Source organism: Amphibalanus amphitrite, unplaced genomic scaffold (assembly GCF_019059575.1).
Source record: "Amphibalanus amphitrite isolate SeventyFive unplaced genomic scaffold, NRLGWU_Aamphi_draft 001182F_arrow, whole genome shotgun sequence".
Lineage (NCBI taxonomy): Eukaryota > Metazoa > Arthropoda > Thecostraca > Balanomorpha > Balanidae > Amphibalanus > Amphibalanus amphitrite.
In genome coordinates this window covers 92,486-110,762 of record NW_024882676.1, presented here as the reverse complement: position 1 = coordinate 110,762, position 18,277 = coordinate 92,486, and the positions used below count along the sequence as shown (strand labels likewise).

General features: G+C 45.3%; 2 protein-coding genes across 4 annotated transcripts in view; one reads left to right on the top strand and one right to left on the bottom strand.

Moving 5' to 3' along the window:
- LOC122370895 overlaps positions 1 to 18,277 on the top strand; it is a 101,094-nt gene that overhangs the window by 75,702 nt on the left and 7,115 nt on the right. The gene's annotated exons all lie outside the window — the stretch shown is intronic.
- Positions 107 to 16,413, bottom strand: LOC122370892. Of its 3 annotated transcripts, XM_043346838.1 has the most exons (10): positions 16,215 to 16,278; positions 9,918 to 12,286; positions 8,772 to 8,960; positions 7,458 to 7,574; positions 7,054 to 7,197; positions 5,895 to 5,985; positions 3,976 to 4,161; positions 1,892 to 2,005; positions 1,253 to 1,370; positions 107 to 746 (listed from the first exon to the last, which is right to left on the bottom strand). In XM_043346838.1, exons 3-10 carry the CDS (start codon positions 8,822 to 8,824, stop codon positions 442 to 444), a joined length of 1,128 nt encoding a protein of 375 aa, XP_043202773.1. In that variant the 5' UTR covers positions 8,825 to 8,960; positions 9,918 to 12,286; positions 16,215 to 16,278; the 3' UTR covers positions 107 to 441. The 3 variants fall into 3 exon arrangements, with proteins under 3 accessions (XP_043202773.1, XP_043202774.1, XP_043202772.1); XM_043346839.1 differs by lacking the exon at positions 9,918 to 12,286 and having other exon boundaries at positions 16,215 to 16,309; XM_043346837.1 differs by lacking the exons at positions 107 to 746; positions 1,253 to 1,370; positions 1,892 to 2,005; ... (2 more) ...; positions 7,054 to 7,197; positions 7,458 to 7,574 and having other exon boundaries at positions 8,835 to 8,960; positions 16,215 to 16,413.

Below are 18,277 nucleotides of genomic sequence, written 5' to 3'. Positions count from 1 at the left end.
TGTGGGTTACACCTGCGCTTAAACACCTCTCCCGCGGGTACTTTTCAACACCCGTCCCACGGCTCCCCGCGTAATGAGTGTAACTGCACACCCTTGAGAAAACAACTGTTTTTGGCGAACGACTTTATTTAAAAAAAAAAAACAACACGACACAAACCGAAATGACAGCACACCTGTTGTCATTTCGTGTCAACAGAAGTGTGAACAGAAGTGTGTCAACAGAAGTGTGCGTTCTGCCGCAACCGCAGAGCCACCCCTCAGCTACCCAGGATGGCTGACCTGCCAGAGGCGAGAGTCGACATGAGACGACCTTTCAACACACGACTATCTCGGCCCACTGACAGTGAAAAAGTTCCGCAAGACGGAAAAAGGTAAGTCTTACCCGACTCAGTCGGGCCTCAGATGGACAGTCAGGCGACACGAATCTACTGAGCTTGACGCTTACTGAGTGATACGCTCCAGGCCTTTCGGGGGCTTCAGCACGTCTGTTTGGAGAACCATAACGGTTGCCAGGTATGCGGAGCACCGCGTGCTTTTCTTGGTCGGCTTTTGAGCGAACACCGAGAACGCAGCACCCCATGTGAGGAATTGGTCGATCTTGTTGAGAAGTATCTCAAAATCAGCTACCTTCTCTCCCTCGACCCAGAGGGCATCACGCCATATAACCATTGGACCTCCGGCCGTCGGTGCCGTGTAAAGAGCGTCTTCCTCGCGAAGTTCGATGAGGAGATGCTCCAGCGCAGCTTCTAAAACACACAGACACACGTAGACACGCATGTCAGTTACCAATGCAACACTGTCATGCCGTAAAATACAAACTGCACACACAATAGCTCGTTTTTTTTTCAAAAGACAATCCGACGTTTCGTTTATATTTTTCATTATCCTACCACAAACTAAAAACTGGTAAGAACATTATCATGCAATGAGGGAGCCAAAGCGCCACCAACCACCATCCAATCTTTATAGATACCCCAAATATGGCTAACGTAGATCCGTTAATAAACTTTGTCCGATTGTCTTTCCAGTGGGCTCTGACTGCGTTAATAGGTGCGGGAGAAAAAGGGGAAATGGACAAACGACCATGTAGGTACCTCTTGGGCAAGTCTTTGTATAAGCCTAGAGTCAAACGTCAAATTTGAAGTACGGCGATGGAAGAGGAAAGTAGCCGAACTAGAAGAACACTGGCACTAAAATGCACTTTTGACTCGAGATCCACGAAATTGTTAACCGTAAATTCACAATAACGTACCATTCGTTTCACAGACTTGGAACTTTGTGAGCACCTTGGAAAGGTTCTCACGCGCCCTCTCCAGCTCATTCTCCTTGGTCGATCCACCGCCCCTGATTCGGGCAAGCTCCGCCCAGATCTGCAACAAATAAATACGTCTTTATTATATGACATGGAAATAAAATCTAGAGTTACCAATGAAATAAGTCGACACCATCTAAGAAACGAGGAAGTGAAAATAGCAAACGTTTATGGGTAGCCCGTGGATAACTATCAATTAGCATGCTACATACTTTGTTTCATTATATGACTTTGATTCATTATCAACTTTGATACTCGCAGAATAAAACTTGTCATTCTTTACAGTAGAACTTTTTGACGGAACAAAACTTCCAAGTTCGGAAAAAAATAGAAAGGGATCACTTTTCTGACACTGGACTCAACTCCGACTCGACTCATTTGAGTTAGAGTCGAGTCAAATTTGACTCGACTCATGGGTGGGTGGAGCAAAACCCTGGTAGGAAGTTTCACTCCCAACATCTAAGAGATGATAAAACCATAAATTTCATGAACACTACAAAACAAAGCGTGGCACGATGTAGCATAAGCACAACCACTACCAAGTGAGCGAGAATGAGAGCGAGAGGGCGAGAGACATACCTCCATTTCCTGAAAGAGGGCAGGGTAGAGCTTCTTCAGCTTGGGTACGGATAGCCTCTTCGTCACCACCAGGATCCTTCTGTCCGCAAACGTCTTCGACATCGCTTCATCAAGCTGTGGGAGTAAAAAGACCCATTTCACCAATATAAACCAGTGATCGCCAGCTTACCTTTCTGTCACAGGAAAACGCTTTGCAAGAATGCACGAAGTAGTTTTGTGACAGCCTTTGTGGATTGCAGGAGATGGATGCGGACTGGGAGGGTATCGTCAGAAAACAAGTTTGTGATTTCAAAATCAAAGTTAACTGTTCGGTACCACTGGATCTTGGTTTTGGAATAATTATTTTATTAGTGGCGTGTTTGTGTTTTGCTATTTTGATAGAAAGACGCAATTTCGGCCAAAATGTAGGCCATTTCAGCACTGTAGGGTACATACTAGGTGTCGTTCCATATCCAACATACGGTAGACATAGAATACCTCCGACAGCTGCATTTGTTTCACCACAATGATTGAGACGACGATAAATTTATAAGGATCGAGGAGACAGATAGACAGTTCGAGGAGACAGTGCGGTTAACCCTATTCCTGGCGGGGGGGGGGGCTGAGAATCCCCCCCCCAGGTTTTTGTGTGCCATGGCCAAACGCCTGGAGATATCGAGTTGAAACTTGATTTTCTTATGGAACCATTGCGCACATGATGGATATTTGTTTTTTTTTTCTAATTCGTTGACAATTTTTTAGATAAAGCCAATTTCCGACGTCATGTTGCTCGATTTTTAGACGAAATCCGGCATTTGTTTGAGAGTCTCTCAAAGTCACATTTAGAAATGGAATTGCAAACGAAAAATAGCGTAAATGTAGAATTGCTAGCCCTACAACATGGCTACCTCCGATTTTTTACTTTTTTATTTTGTCCCCCCCCCCAAAAAAAGAAGAAAATGCCAATAAAATCCAAAAAATTCAGGAATCGGAATATATGTTATACACCTCTATTGTGTCAAACATCAAATTTCAAATCGATAGCTCTATATCTGATCCCCAAATGACCCGTTTTAATCTCCAAAATCATACTAAAATATGACGTCAGATTTTCAAATGCAATTTTGGGGACTTCTAGGGGTCGAATGGAAAAATAAATGGCACCAGTGGATTTCTGAGCAAAAACTGGTGAAGAAAGACACCTGTTTTGTCCAGATTGTTTTTTTTTTGTATTTTCCAACATTTTCGAAATTAAGTGGCCGAAATCCGAGGAGAAACTTAATTTAGGGGGTAGGTGGGTTTATTTCCCCCCCCCCCCCAACCTAAAAAGTCTGGCAACGCCTATGTATCTTATGTTCCAATCTTCCAGAAAGAACTACCATGGCCTCATGTTTCATGCCGCCTGGCCCGGCCCAACGGTGCCGTAAGGGCGGCCGGCCGGCCGATCGTCAGCTGATAGTCGCCTTTTGCCGAGCGGGTGATAGTCGCCTTTTGCCGAGCGGGCGGTGGACGCCGGCGCTGCACCGTAAATACGTTTTTGCATTGACTGCACCGGTTGGTGGGAGTGCCACCGGGGTGAGGGGGCAGGGGGAAGGGAGTTGTCTCATACTGCCAGACAATGACGGAAAGTATCAGTTTTTCCCGATAATTCATGGTAGGCTCCCTTTGGCCGGATTATGCGTGGTTCCCTTGACGATTGAGGACGCTTTCTTTCCGATGCCAGGCTCTTTAGGATCGATACATATCACTTTTGGTCTATTTGTGAGGCCCTCTAGTAATAAAGTGAACGAAATTCGACAATGAATTTAAATTTCAGCTGACGGTCGGCCGGCCGGCCGCCCTTCCGGCACCGTCGGGCCGGGCCAGGCGGCATGAAACATGATAAGTCATTTGTAGCCATGGTAGTTCTTTCTGGAAGATCGGAAAATAAGATGTGTTGGAAAGTTTCTTAGAAGTGTCTGAAGTTAACATCCCCAGATGGATGCTTTTCAAATCGAAATAGTCTATCTAATCACCCCCTCTCATTACGGGGCTAAACCGCATGGCGCAGTTGATGGCACTGAACTTATAACTAAAATTAGAACCATCATAGTATGAATTCTTACCTCAGCTCCACGCAGCATGCCTTGCCGGAGTTTGTAGCGCAGGTCACCGCATCCCTCGTCCTCCTTGTCCGCTGGCAGATAGTTCAGTACACCGGAGCGCCGCCGTTTTCTGTCGGTGACCTCTTTGGAGTCGTCTCCACGTCGTTTGTTCTTAAATTTATTGATGATCAGTTGACGGGTAGCGTTCTGCGAAAGACAAAAATAGCATGCCAATGGTTGGTGTTCCACCTGGTCACATAAACTGCAATCAGTTGTGTATTCTTTAAAAAAAAAAACGTTAATATAAATATAAAGCGTAGGTGATTAGTTACATGGGATTTTCTTCCATCAATCCATATGACTAGATATTTGTAGCAGAAGAATGACTATAATGTAACTTCATGACCTTGTGTTGCTTATGGAATTTCTCTCGGACCTATGGAAAACAAAATAATGCAAAGTCTATTTCAATCTATCAGCATGTCTCGTTAAACAATGCGCATGTGAAGGTCTACAAGATCATACGTTTTAAGACACCTGTTAGGCTTCTATTTGACCCCTCCCCCCATTCCAGAGAGCGCTGAGACTGGCTGTTCGGTGTTACATCATTACATGTTGTACTGCAACGTTTTTTTTTTTGCACCTGAAATATGCGCCTTGCCTTGTTTTCACCAATACAATATAATGATGCACTAGGTAGCCCTATTGAAGGTCAGGATGAAGAATACACGTTACGTTAGCGGAAACGACACACCTTTATAATGAAAACGAAACTGAGACAGCAGGTTTGTAGCCAAGGTATGAAAACCCCTAAATATCACGGCTATTTGTCTACGAGAAGCCCCGATCCGAAATCACAATGGTATAACCAGCGGAAATGGATGTTATCGGTCCTAGTAGCAGGGCTGCGGAGTCGGAGTCGGAGTCGGAGTCGGCCGGAGTCGGTAGTTTTGACCGGAGTCGGAATCGGTAAATTTTCATTGACTCCGACTCCGGGCCGGAGTCGGAGTTGGTTACAGCACTTTTTCAACGTTTCATTATTTTCCTGCTAGTAAAGATGGAAATAGAGATGTAAAAGAACATTACGTGCTGACTGCAGACAGCCGAATGGTTTGCGATGTATACAGTGCTCTTATCGCTTGGGTTGCGTTTGTTTCCGGGCGAATTAGTTTTCAACCATACAAATCGCGAAGTCGGGTCAATAATAATAATCGGTGATGTCGCACTTGCTTTGGGGTCGTTACTTGGTCTTGTCTGATATATTTTGGCGGAGCAACAGGCTGTAATAATCCTTGAAGCACAGTGATGTTTTGTGCAGTAAATGTTATTGATCGAGAGGGGCGGGGGACACGGTACGTTGTTTTCAACATACATTTGGATTTAACCAGTGCAGTGGCAAAGTTCGGTCACTCAGGTTCAGTGCGGGGAAGTTGTCCACCCAATTTACAAGTTAATACGAGGTCGTGGCAAACTATTACTTATGTTTGTTGTCCAGTTTGCAACAATAACTATTTTGCACCAAAGACATGGCAAATGAGGTAGGTATTATTGTTTAAAACATTGCCCTTCGACATGTGGAAAAGAGACTGATGTGGGTCGGAGTCGGAGTTGGAGTCGGAGTCGATTTTTCCAAGCCGGAGTCGGAGTCGCTGAAATTTGGTCGGCTCCGCAGCCCTGCCTTGTAGGATGCAGCTAGATAACGACTTAGCGAATTCGCCAAAGCTGATTGCCTGATGCAGTCGTGACGTAGGCGAGAAAAAAAATATGAAAAGTCCTTCTTTTGACAAATATGCATGGATTCTACTTAGTTTCACTTTATATGAATGTCATACCCTTCTTCGCCGATCAGCGTCCCATGCACTGAATCTTAAAAGGTGACACGTTTCTTTTAACAATAACAAGGTATGGCAGTTAGATATTTTACAGTGCGGGGAACTTACCAGTCGTTCATGGAGATGCATGCCACGGAACAATCCAGGGAACTGCTCCACGATGTCACCTGCAAGGCTATCGACGTTGTCCTTGAGATACCTGCAAATAATGAACTAAAGTAAATGAACGTCGTGAACTTAAAGTAAACATGAGGTTCTAAATCATTGCAGCAATAGAAGTATACCTCCTTCAGACTCGTGGAAGGTTAGAATACCATATCGACGAGCCGATAAGGACCATTGCGGGTGAGGGGCGGCGGCAATGACCCTTATCCGCTCGCCGATAAGGCTCTCTATCCGGTCACGGTACCTGAAGGAGACGTACTTTTGGTGTGCTCTGAAATGCAAGTGATTCGGACTCCAAATAAATTTACGTTTTTATAACGGATACAGAATATCAACGCAATATACACTATACAGGTACGTTCGGTCGGCCGGCCCCACCCTGTCTGACGGTGACACAGACACTTAGCCGCCTGAGCGGCGCCGGTGCAAAATAGCATGCAGGGTGAGAAGGATCAGTACCGCCCTGACGATAATCACCGCCAGTCCTGGTGTATGATAATATTGTATATTATAGTGTAGCAGTAGTATAGTATTGTATTGACGTAATGACATGATGTGGAGATGAAATGATATTGCTGGAATACTAGGACTTACTCCACAAGGAGATCGAATGGGTCGGAGCGCTTTCAATATGTATTATACATATCGTCGTCAGCGAATCAATAACAGGGGTCGAATCGAGTCGGATATCGAAGAGTTGTACCTCGAAGAGTTGTAAGAGCTTCGGGTATCGAAGAGTTGTAAGAGCTTTGGGCAGGCTCTTCGATACCCGACTCGATTCGACCCCTGTTATTGATTCGCTGACGACGATATGTGTATTGAAAGCGCTCCGACCCATTCGATCTCTTTGTGGAGTAAGTCCTAGTATTCCAGCAATAGTATTGTATACTGTAGGAAATTATAGTGTAGCCATCTTGCTGGTTTTCGCTGTCACCACACCAGTTAGATGCATGCAATCGCCGCAGTTAGTCCCTCTGTCCTTCAGTCCCACACAGCCTCACTCCTTATACACAATGCAAGACACTCAATTGCATAGTCTCTCTATAGGAGTCACCCAGTTCGCTGCTGCACCCTCTCCCTCCCCTAAATGTAAAATACTTACTTCGATTGGAACTTTTCCACGTAACGCTCATAGATTATATCCAGAAGGCGCGTTCGGTCCGCTTTGGACAGCTCTCTCCCCTCGTTGATACTTCGCAGCAGCTGTCCATCGAAGCCTCGGTTAAGGTCGAGACGGAACATCTCCCTGAAGTAAAATATACAGTCGTTAGTGATAAGTGAAACCTTCATCAGTTGGGTTACGTCAAGAGGTCACACTTCGGTATGTTTGTGAAATTGGCATTATGAATGTTCATTCATCGCCAAAACCATCAAAACGCACCTTGCTGAGATGAAATGACACTTCAATAATATCTTAATTGATGGAAACAACTAAAAAAATGAGATAATCTAAATGAGGCAAAACAAAAATCGTTCTCATAAATCCCTGACCCTGAGAATATTTACCTGTGCCGCGTATCAGGTTCAGTCGGATCGTCAACATCGCTGCTCAGATCATCGCCTGCTCCCCGGCTGCTGGTAGCAGCAGGCTGCTCAACCGCAAGCGAGACAGCCGACTCGCCGCTGGAATGACAGAACGCGATTTTTATTAATAGATAGTTTCATATGTGATACAGTAAGCTAATGGCACCGATAACGTACCATATGCACTTGCAGGTGGAACTGTCCTCTGCCAGATTTCGGCACAGCACAAACACTGCCATTACGATCACTACGCCTATTCTGCGTTTTGTCGTGCCAACCTGGATGAATTTGATTTTGTTCTGGCAACACGAAAATGCATTGAAAGACCATTGCATTGCATTGGAATTACCTAGTGACTTACACAGTTGTTAACTTGTTACACATGTTTTGTTATAGCATGACATTATCTCTCTGCTATGAAAATTTTCAAATATTTTATATAGGAAAGAAGCATGCTGATTGCACACTGATCGCGAGACCTCGTCGAGAGCAGTCATACCTCGAGACCTCGCCATATCTCTTTGACCTGACCTGAACCGGTCTTTTTTGCCAAAAATTGCGCAAGGTTTGCCCCACGGGGTATTCGAAAACCCGGCGGCGCTACGCGCCGCCGTTTTTCGCGATTCCCGAAAAAAACCTCAGAGGGGTGGCACCCCCCCCCCTTCCACTGGCGAGAGCTAACTTTCGGTCTAAATTCCTACCAGTGAGCCGGGCGCGGGCAGTGCGGTCGAATGGTGGGTCCGTGGCGTCACGAAACAAGTTTAGCGGGCACCCCGGCCAAAAGCCACCTATTCAACCGTTCGGACAAAATTTCTGAATTTTTATTGGAAAACTTACCGCCAATGTCCCAAAATTTGTCTATTTGGTAGGGAAATGACATCCAAATGAAATTCATTTTCCACTCTCACCACCATTTTTAAGAACAATTTTCCACTCCCAAGTCCCAACCAAGAAAACATAGATTTTTTACCTATAGAAAGACAGTTGTGTGGATGCCCAGTTAGCATCAAACATTCTACACCCTAGAATAAAATGCATGCTTTTTGTCATTTCTCACTCCTTTTTTATCTAATCGAATCAGCTGCCCTCTTTTTGGTGGGTAATTTTCCCCTCTGACACCCAAGACAAAACTCAATTTTGGGACACTGCTTACCGCGGTGATGATCCCACAGAAGGAACGAGGACGGACGGAGGTTCGATGCTTCCATCGTCAGTTGGCTGGATCGTCAGGACGGGAACCGTACTTGCCGTGGAGATGGAGTCAAACAGGACAGTCATCGGCTGAACGAGCCTGACCTTGCCACCCGCTGGAAGCTCTTCAGCAGTTTCCGGGCGGACGTATTCTTCATACTCTTTGCAGTAGTACTCGATGGCACATGTCCCTGAGAGGCCAAACGCAGCCGCCGCCTTCGCCTGCAGTTCGCTTTTCCGTGAGACGCGTATCATCTTGTGCACGGACTCGAACGACACCAGGTATGCCATGGCCTGGGAAGAGATACAAACAAGCATACGCGAAGGCATATGTAAGTAGGACTTAGGAGATAAACAGCCATGAAGTGTGTGAAGAAATACACTGCCCGCCGTGCTGGAGGCGTCTCACAACATTTATTATCACATAGACTGAAATAAACTGAAAAATATAAATAGATCAACCCTCGCCGGCACAGGTGGCATGGGATGCAGCCCATCCCTTCGCTTTTCCGAAGAAAACTCGTGTTTCGTTTGGCAACGCACAACGTATTTGTGAAGAAAAAAATTAAACAAATGACCAAACAGCATTGACTCTTTTATCTTGTGACCATTGATCTTTGCAATAAAAGGCCATTGAAGCAATAGAAGCAGTGTATAGTCACTGCTGGTGCTTGCCGAGACACATTTTGTCATTACTGGCACAAACGCTGAACGAAAAATTGCAAATTGTTCAAAGGTCAACTACCTGGCTCTATGGGCCATCTATTGAATTTAGACAATACAATTGCCTGCTATTGTCAATATCATCCTTTCGCCACGTTCAAAACGCTCTATTTTACCAGCTCTAACACAATTCGGGGCCAAACGCGAAGAGACGCCAAACCCCTACCCTTCTGTGCCGTTAAGGACCGACAAACAACCTGTGCTGGCGAGGGCTAGATCAGCATAAAACAACAATGGAATTGAACGTTGTCTAAATTGCCGGACACAAAAATAGCAGTGTTCCTCGTAAATGTGTGGCCGAATGCCTGCAATCGTGTTCTCACTTAGCAATGCAATAGCACTAATTACAATATAAATCCAATATAAATACGCTTAGTCACTTCATTCCAGCCACTATGTAGCAATGTAGTGGCTGAATTATAGCATCCCAACACGCCTAAGGCCCAGTGTTGGGTTGAAATTCAGGCCTAGCGCCGCGTCAGATGAATAATTGTCAAATGAAGCACACTGGTTTAACTAAGTATTCACCTTTAGGTCATGCCAGTATTTCGTAGAACATGGCGCGGGACAGCGAACATGCAGCCACAGACTTCATAAAGCCCCAGAGGGCTTCGACCACTCAGGGCTCTGATGCTTTTCACTCCGTAGTTTGACGTACGTGACACCCGAAAAGCACCAACTGATCTGTCATATGACCATACGATGCGTCTCACGAGAAGTGAGTCCGAATCCTGCTTGCTGCAGATGGAGAGGACTTCAGCTAGTCCATCGGGAAGGACCACAGCTTCACCTGCATGGTATACCACTCCATCAACTTTCGCCTTCCTGTACAGACGTGTTCCCTCCTGAATCAGGTTTTTGCACTCCTCGGGAACCTGACCTCTGTATCTCAGCCTTTCGCTTGGAGAAGAACTACACATTTCTAGCTGTCTGGCAGTCACATGAACTCGTTGCCTGAGAGCTATGGAGCGACACAGATTCTTGCGGTTTCGAGAGTTGGAAATGGAGCGCTTCAGGATTTGGTGGAATGACTCAAAACGCATCGCCCAGAGGTGGCGTAATGGACCATGTTTCATTATTTGAGCGGGATAATGGATGAGGTAGTGGTGTTTGGGTGTGAGTTTGAGATTGGGAAAGCACTGCAGCAGCTGTGACAGGAACAGATGTATTTCATGGCGGAGGATTTCGATCTCACGAATTGACAGGGAAAACGACATGAGAATCTGCATGATGAAGATCAGCCGCAGAATCAGACCGAATCCTGCATTCTGTCCAAGCGAGGTCGCGGATGCGCCAGCATGAAGCAGCATCAATGGGAAGAGGCGTAAGAGCACCCACGCCTCGTTTGCGGTGGGCTTGGTGCGCTTCACATGAGGCCTCTTCCCTTGTCCTCCAACACTGACGAGTTTCCCGGGGTGGTTGGTATCCACAGCCGCGTACGGGAATGTGCGCATTGTTTCGTTCAGCGCCTGCCCAGAGACTATGCTGTGGGATAGCAAGTCTTCAAGCACCAGAGAGACCGTTGATGGTACCACCCCCTCCAGTATATCGTGCATAACGTCAGGTGGGAGAGAATCCATTGGATGAAACGACACCAAACCTTTGAACGGGCATGGCCCTCGAATCCCCAGAGATTTGCAGAGAGTTGCGTCATAGCCTTCCTCTTCCAGACGACGGATTCCAGACTCGTAACCATCGCGGGATCGAAGTTGGAAATCGCTTTCGTTTGTTTTGGTTCGTATATCGTCTCTTGTGCCATGGCAGTGGCGGCACATCATAGCACCGCCTGAAAAGCATTTCGTGAATCCTGCGATCGTGTGGACACCAAGATTGTCTCCAGTAACCACTGCCAGACGAATATGGAACGCATGTTCTCCTACAGCGATTCCACTTGCTTCCAGAACTAACAACTCTTGTACGAGAGGATTTAGAATCTCAGTCCACGTGTATTTCTCAAGAAGTTGTTCCTCGAACAGAAGCACACAAAAAATGTCATCCAATTTCCCTTGGGATCGAACGTTTCCAATGCTACAATAAATACCTCCGAGTGTCTGTTCTTTCGCCTTGTTCCCTAGGGGATTTCCTGCCTGGAATCCATCATAATACAGAACGAGGGAGAGCGTGTCATTCTCTACAGTGCGATGAGCTGTCCCATCTTGCAGCCCCTTCAGCTCATCTGGATCATCGGAGGGCGATAGAACATCTTCAGATGAAAGAGTTCTGATGCGGGAACTCAGCTGATCCTTCAGTGATATGAACTGATAAGAGTGTTCTTTGCCCTTCTCATCTTTGCCAAGAACAATGGTCTCCGGTTCAACAATATCAAATTCTTTCAGAGCTGTCGCTTCAAGATGATCATTACCCAACAGCTTCGCGCAGTTCTTCAGGCATGGTACGTCAGGTTCTGAGCATCCACTGCTTCCACGTTCTTCATGTTCTGTGCCTTTTCCCTCTTCATACTCTTTGATTGCACTAGTAGTAAATGAATGGACAAAATCTAGCACATCCCGGCATGAGCTTTCAATAACATTTTTGGCCCTCAGGCGAACAATCAAGGAAGCCAGCTCCTTACGGGAGTCATAAATTGGGCCTGTCTCACTCTCAGCTGCACTAGGATGCCTTGTATTATCTTCGTCAACAGACTCACTAGTCCTGGAGTCTGTGTCCACCACGTGTGATCTCGATGTCTCGGTATCTTCTGGAATATTATGGGTTTTCAAGTGCCTACTCCAGCCCGGAACAGATGTAAAAAAACGTTTGCAGAATGGACATACTATGCGAAAATAGGGATTTCCAGAATGTTGCCTCGCATGTTTTGAAGCGTCACGTTGAGTACCAAAATACAGAGAGCAATGGCAACAAGAGAATCTTATTTGGTCTTGTCTTGATGTACAGCCCTGAAAAAAACATTACAAATGAACAGAAGTTGGGCAAATAGGGCAGAGAATACGTACAGGATTTATTTGAAGAGGTCTGCACGGCTACACTTTCCTTCGGCCGTTCCGGCCCATATCCGTGGAGCCAATGTGTAGCCGCCCGGCCCGACAGCCATGCCTAAATCCGAACAGCCGCCTGCTGCCTGGCAGGGTTGTTACGAGCAGAAACCCAACCCACTGGTGTGTGTGTTTTTTTTTTTTTTTTTTTGGTGGGTAAGTAATTGAAAGCAAAAACCCAAGGTGGGTTTTTGCCCTAATTCGGCTCAGCTTCTAGGCAACGTAGCGAGACGTGCAAGGTGGCATTCAAAAGCTCGTTAAAAATCATTACGAAAGTACTTAAGTCATCTTTAGGTCAGGTCAAAACGAGGTTACCAGAGGTCACCGAAGAAAACAATGACCGTTTTGACTTTCTGAATTAACTTTTGTTCCAGAAAAGATCCAGGAACGATTCACACACCATTGTGCTTAGCTCGTCAAGGCACATCGAATGATATATAATATGACATTAAAAAGTCAAGTAAAAAGTTGGCCTTAGGTCAAGGTCATGACCTGATCCAAATAGGTCATGTTGCATATCAGTCGATCTGCATTGACGAGACAAAAACACTGGACGCTGTTTGGAGCTTCTATCTCTACCCAAACGAAAGTTATTGCAGAAAAACCGCTGATGACCTCAGGTGACCTCAGATGACGTAAGGAGCATCTTCCAAATGACAGGGGTGATTTGTTTCGGCGGAATCACCGACAGGGACCTGTAACACCATGCTTCTGGGCATTTTGAAGACATTGGATGACACTCAGAGGAAGTTGGATGTTTCCGCCGTTTTCTGGCAATCCGAAAAAAACGCAAGGTGTGTTCAAACCCCCTCCCCCCGGAACAGGGCGCGGGTTAATAAGCTCATTCACTCGATGTCAATGATGCTGTTAAGCATTTTTATATCAACAATTGATTGCTAGAACTGCTCGACAGTGCCATCGACGTTGGCAAAATGACCGGTGCAGCGCCATGGAAGTACTGCACTCGAGCGAGAGAATATATGTATATTGTGTAAATACATAGTGCGTAATAGGTACTACCTGTTTGAGGTTCACTCTAGAAACTAATGAAACAAACATCACAGTTCAAAGAAGTAAAGAATGAAAAAAAAATCAAAAACCCACCAATGCTAAAAAAAATACCCATCAAAAAGGTCCTGGATGACGCATCAATATTTTGACGTGAAGTGGGCGGGGCTGTCATAGGTACCATGGTTAACGATCAAAAGTGACTCACTTTTTTGAAGTACAAGCTCCAAGACACACTTCATTTTGTTTTTTTTTTCTTCAATTTTTCGGTCTCCAAAAACTACCAGAGCCATTGTCAAACATGGAGCCGGAGGACTCCATGGCAAATGAAAGCAAAAAAAAAAAAAAAACACAGAATCAGTAACTCAAAAACGGGAAAAATTGTGAAACAAAACAAAAACATGATAAATCAAAAACCGAAAACTCCAAAGTTGACCCAAAAGTTTGGATCAAGAAAATTGTGTGGAGTGGACGATTGCGCGTTGAATGGTAATATTGGAGTTGTCAACCAGGAAGCTTCTGTGGCACCCATCTACCTGAAATACAAAGCTGTCTGAAAAGTGAGTCAATATTTTGATCCTTAAAGGGACCTCCCACCTAAACATGGGGTTTGAGTTGGGATAGCCAAGTTGAGGACAATCTGGCAAAAAGGCAGAAAAAATTGTCTTGAACTCCCACAGTTCCATAGTTTAGGAGAAAACTCCATCTGATGCTTCAAAAAAAGACCTTAGCTAAGGTCCTATCTTCAACACGGAGCGACCGTTAGTGTGACGTCACCTCATTTAGTCATTCTGATTTAGATGGGCTTGTTCGTGGAAAATCAATTAAAACTTGGTCTGAGCTTTGCTGTGGTGCCTACAGATTAAAAAGAATCAGCTTTATGACAGTAATGTGGCCTGGGGAAGGGAGAATTTTAGGCTGTGACTCACATATTTGAAAGTTTGTGTTTGGAATATGGGAAGCCTGAGATGTTTAATGAAAAATAAATGCCAGAACCATGTTCCTGGGCATCCAATCTATAAAGTCGGGCACAATTTAACTGGTTTTAATAACATTTTAGAAGGTGGGAGGGTCCCTTTAACCAAGATGCCTATGACAAGCCCCCCCCCCCCCCACTTTGCATCAAAATATTGATTTGTCATCCAGGACCTTGGATGCATAAAAAATGACCATTTGCTCCCAGTGCCAGACAGCCAATTGAAAGTTGGCTGTCTGGATTTTGGCTGTGTCTGTGGGTGTTCCTGATTTTGCAATCAGGTACCCGAAGCCCTCAAACTCAAGCTTCTTACAGATATAGATTGTTACTCACTAGCGGATCCAGGGGGCAACGGGCCAAAATCCAGCAGTGGCGGGGCCAAAGTGGGATTTGACCCCTCCCTTTGCAAACCGAACCCAATGCTTTAGGTATATTGCTACATGTATAAGGCCCCTACTTTGGCCCGTTTTGGCCCCTCCCTTAGTCACTAGCTAGATCCGCCAATGTTGTTACTGGATATATTTCTTTGGCTCACCTAAACTCCTCATTAGGTACCCCACCAAATTACTTTAGCTGCTTTAGATGAGAAGGGAGTACGTACCTAATTTAGATTAACTTAGTAGGATTTTAGGTAAACAATGAGTAATAACTAACAAACCTGCTCTAGGTCAGGACACCTGCTCTACGACCTGCTGGTTCAGGGGCGTAGGAACTTGCTTTCAGCTGTGGGGGCAAAATTCGGTCTGCTAGTGCGCCAGTGATGAGAAAAGGTGTCCTACCTGCCCAAAAGGCTCCTTCATTAGACGGAAATGTGCTTTACTGAACGTAGGGACGCTGGCTCGCATCGCAAGGTGCAATGCCATGCCATTTTTGTCTCGAAATGCATCTTTTTACCGTGAAGTTATGGGGGCAATGCCCCACGGCTCTGCGGTTGGGGGGGGGCACGTGCCCCCCCCCCCTGTGGCTCCTACGCCCCTGTGCTGGTTGCTGAGATCCTGACAAGGCACGACTCGACAAGAACGAGAGGGCACAAGTGGAAGTTCAAGAAACGCAGGGTGCGGACACTCGTTCAGTGGAACATGCTGAGTGTGTGAGTAGTCAACAACTGGATCACACTCCCAGACTGAGACCATGTGTGTGCCGAAACCCTCAACCAGTTCAAGGCCCGACTAGACCGCCACTGGAAGACGGTCATGTACAACACTCCCTATCCCTTAGAGCCACACTAGTCCAACCAGCTAAGAGCTCGGTGAGAATAGGTCCACCAGGCCAAGTGGCCTTTGTTATCCCGATAACCATCCTGAATGCAGAAAATTATACATTCAAACAAGAAATGCACCCCCAACAATTCTCCGCCCTTGAAGGTAGGTATGAACATTCTGCACGTCTCACCTCAAATAATCCAAATCCATGTACTGATAAATTGAAATCTAAAATCCAATCCATACGTAGGCACATGAATTGGATTCAGTCAATTATAACCATTAAAATGGCTATTTAACTATTTCCTTCTGTGCTTTATCGTCCCTCATTGTCATTCACAACCATGAGGCATCACATTATCAATGGTGCACACAAAGCATTTGTGATGCGGAACTCTAGGATAGGCACATTAAACCATGCATTATGCAAATATTGTAATTATAAAATAGCAAGGAAAAGAACGGAGTAACATAGGAAATAAAATGGATAATTCACCAGTTATCATTATGACAGCGCCACATATGCCGACAGAAGCAGACAGCAGGACGTCTTGCTGCGTTTCTACCTTCCTCCACATCCTTATTCGCCTTCCGTAACTGCAAATGGCCAAATGCTTATTGTAAAGATGTATGCCTATCACCTTACCTCAGCCCTCTTCGAATCCATGCTGATGCAGCCCAGAACCGGCAATACCACGCGTCCGCCGCAACACACAAAATGCAGCAAAGATGGCGACAAGGCCAAATGTTTGTAATTTCTTACACCCGAGTAAAGTGACAAACAACCCGCCGCCGGCGGACGCGCGGGAAAATGATACGCGTTTCGCGAGCTGCATGATCAGCCCAAGGCGGTCGCGCGGGAAAAAATAACACGCATTCCAAGGTCCTACCATTTTATTGATGCCTGCCCTGATGATCAATTTGTGGGGGACTCGAAACCGGTGTTGATCATCTATAACGAGGTTCATGATGACACCCGGAGCACGTATTTTTCGTGGACCACAGTGTTAAGGCAAAGTGTATTATCCCAAACACTTACGTTTACCCATGCATAGTTGATCAGACTTAACAGATGATTCGTGATTCGGGTGTCATTTGATTCTTCACACTTAGGACAGGAGTTATTTTTCGGGAACAGGTGTAAAAATGTTTTCAGTGTATAAGGAGAGCTGACGCCCGATTACCACGTTTCACAACAGAGTCAATCATGTGATCGAAGAAGCTCAGCTTGCCGTCAATGATGACGTGTATATGTAGGTCTTTCACGCTAGTTACGGAGCGAGCGAAGCGAGCGGAGTCTTTCCTTAGATTAATGGAAATTTCTGAGTATGAGCGGCCGCCGGGCCGTGCGGACGCTTTTGCGAGGCTTATATCTCAGCAACCACTTGACCGATTTACACGCGGTAATTTTTGTAGGGTAGCTTCATTCCTTCTACCAAGTATTAGACTATTCACGATGCACGTGGGTGACCCCTTATGCACGTGCCACGTGCAAAGCGAAGAGGTGTCAGTTTTGTAACAGTTGCACCACAGGTCAGGTCAAGTCAAAGACGAAATGTTTCACCGTTCACGGGTCTTCTAGGGAATGCGCTATAACACCGAGGAAAACGCATTTTGTCGAGAATCAGCGATAGGGCGTCAGTTGCCTAGTACATATGTTGCTATTAGAGGTCACTGACAATACCAGGTCAGGTCACAGGTCAGGTCAACAAGTGTCAGCACATGAACCAAACTTTACTAAGGTTGTGCGATGCATGTTTTATGGCCAATTTTTCATTTCCAACTCAATGGTGTTGGTCATAAAACCATCAGGTACGGCTTAGGTCACTTTCTGAAGAAGTCCAGGTCAAGGTCAGGTCAAAAAAGGACAAATTTTAAAGTTGATAGTTTTGCATAAAATGGGTATAGATTCGATGCAGCTCGTCACGGGGAGTCTAATGGTGGCCTTTGTTTTGCGCTACGTGGTCTGGAATTGCTAGAAATTGAGTTTGAAAATTTGACGTCATCAATTTTGAACAGTTGTTTTCGCTATAACCCTCGTCCTGGCAGGGGGTGGGGGGTCGATGCGACCCCCCGTAAGGTTTTTCGAAGATAGCGTAAAAACGACGGCGCGCAGCACCGCCAAATTTGGCACAGCCTATGGGGCAACCTTTTTACATATGACCTGAAAATTTCAGGTCCCAAGGTCAGAAAAACCGGTCATGCTCAAATTTCAATTTTCTTTTTGCACCTGTCCAACTCACAGTTTTTGACTGATTTCCTTCAAACTTTCAGGGTGTGCTAATTTCACCGAGTTGTATAACATATAGTTCGGTTTTTTATGTCACTGACGTGAGGTCAGTTAGAGGTCATTACGTCGTAATGTTAAGCCTATGGGAAAATAATAAATTCGGAAAATACTGGAGATATGCGCTTCGTTCTATCACTTTTATGCTTTGCAATCACAGTACTTAACAGCAGGTTACTTGGTGCTTCTTTGTTTGGTGCACTTATCGATGGGTCAGGTCAAATGAGGTCAACTGAGGTCAAATGACGTTTTTGCCAATATCTTGGCACATAATGACGCTAGAGCTTAAAAAATTGTGTCATTGTGTTCCTTGTGATCAGCCAAATCGAATGATATGCGATATGATGCAATTTGGTTAATTTGAACTTAATTAATTAATTAAAGTTTACTTAACATTTAAGAAAACTTTAAGTACACTTAAG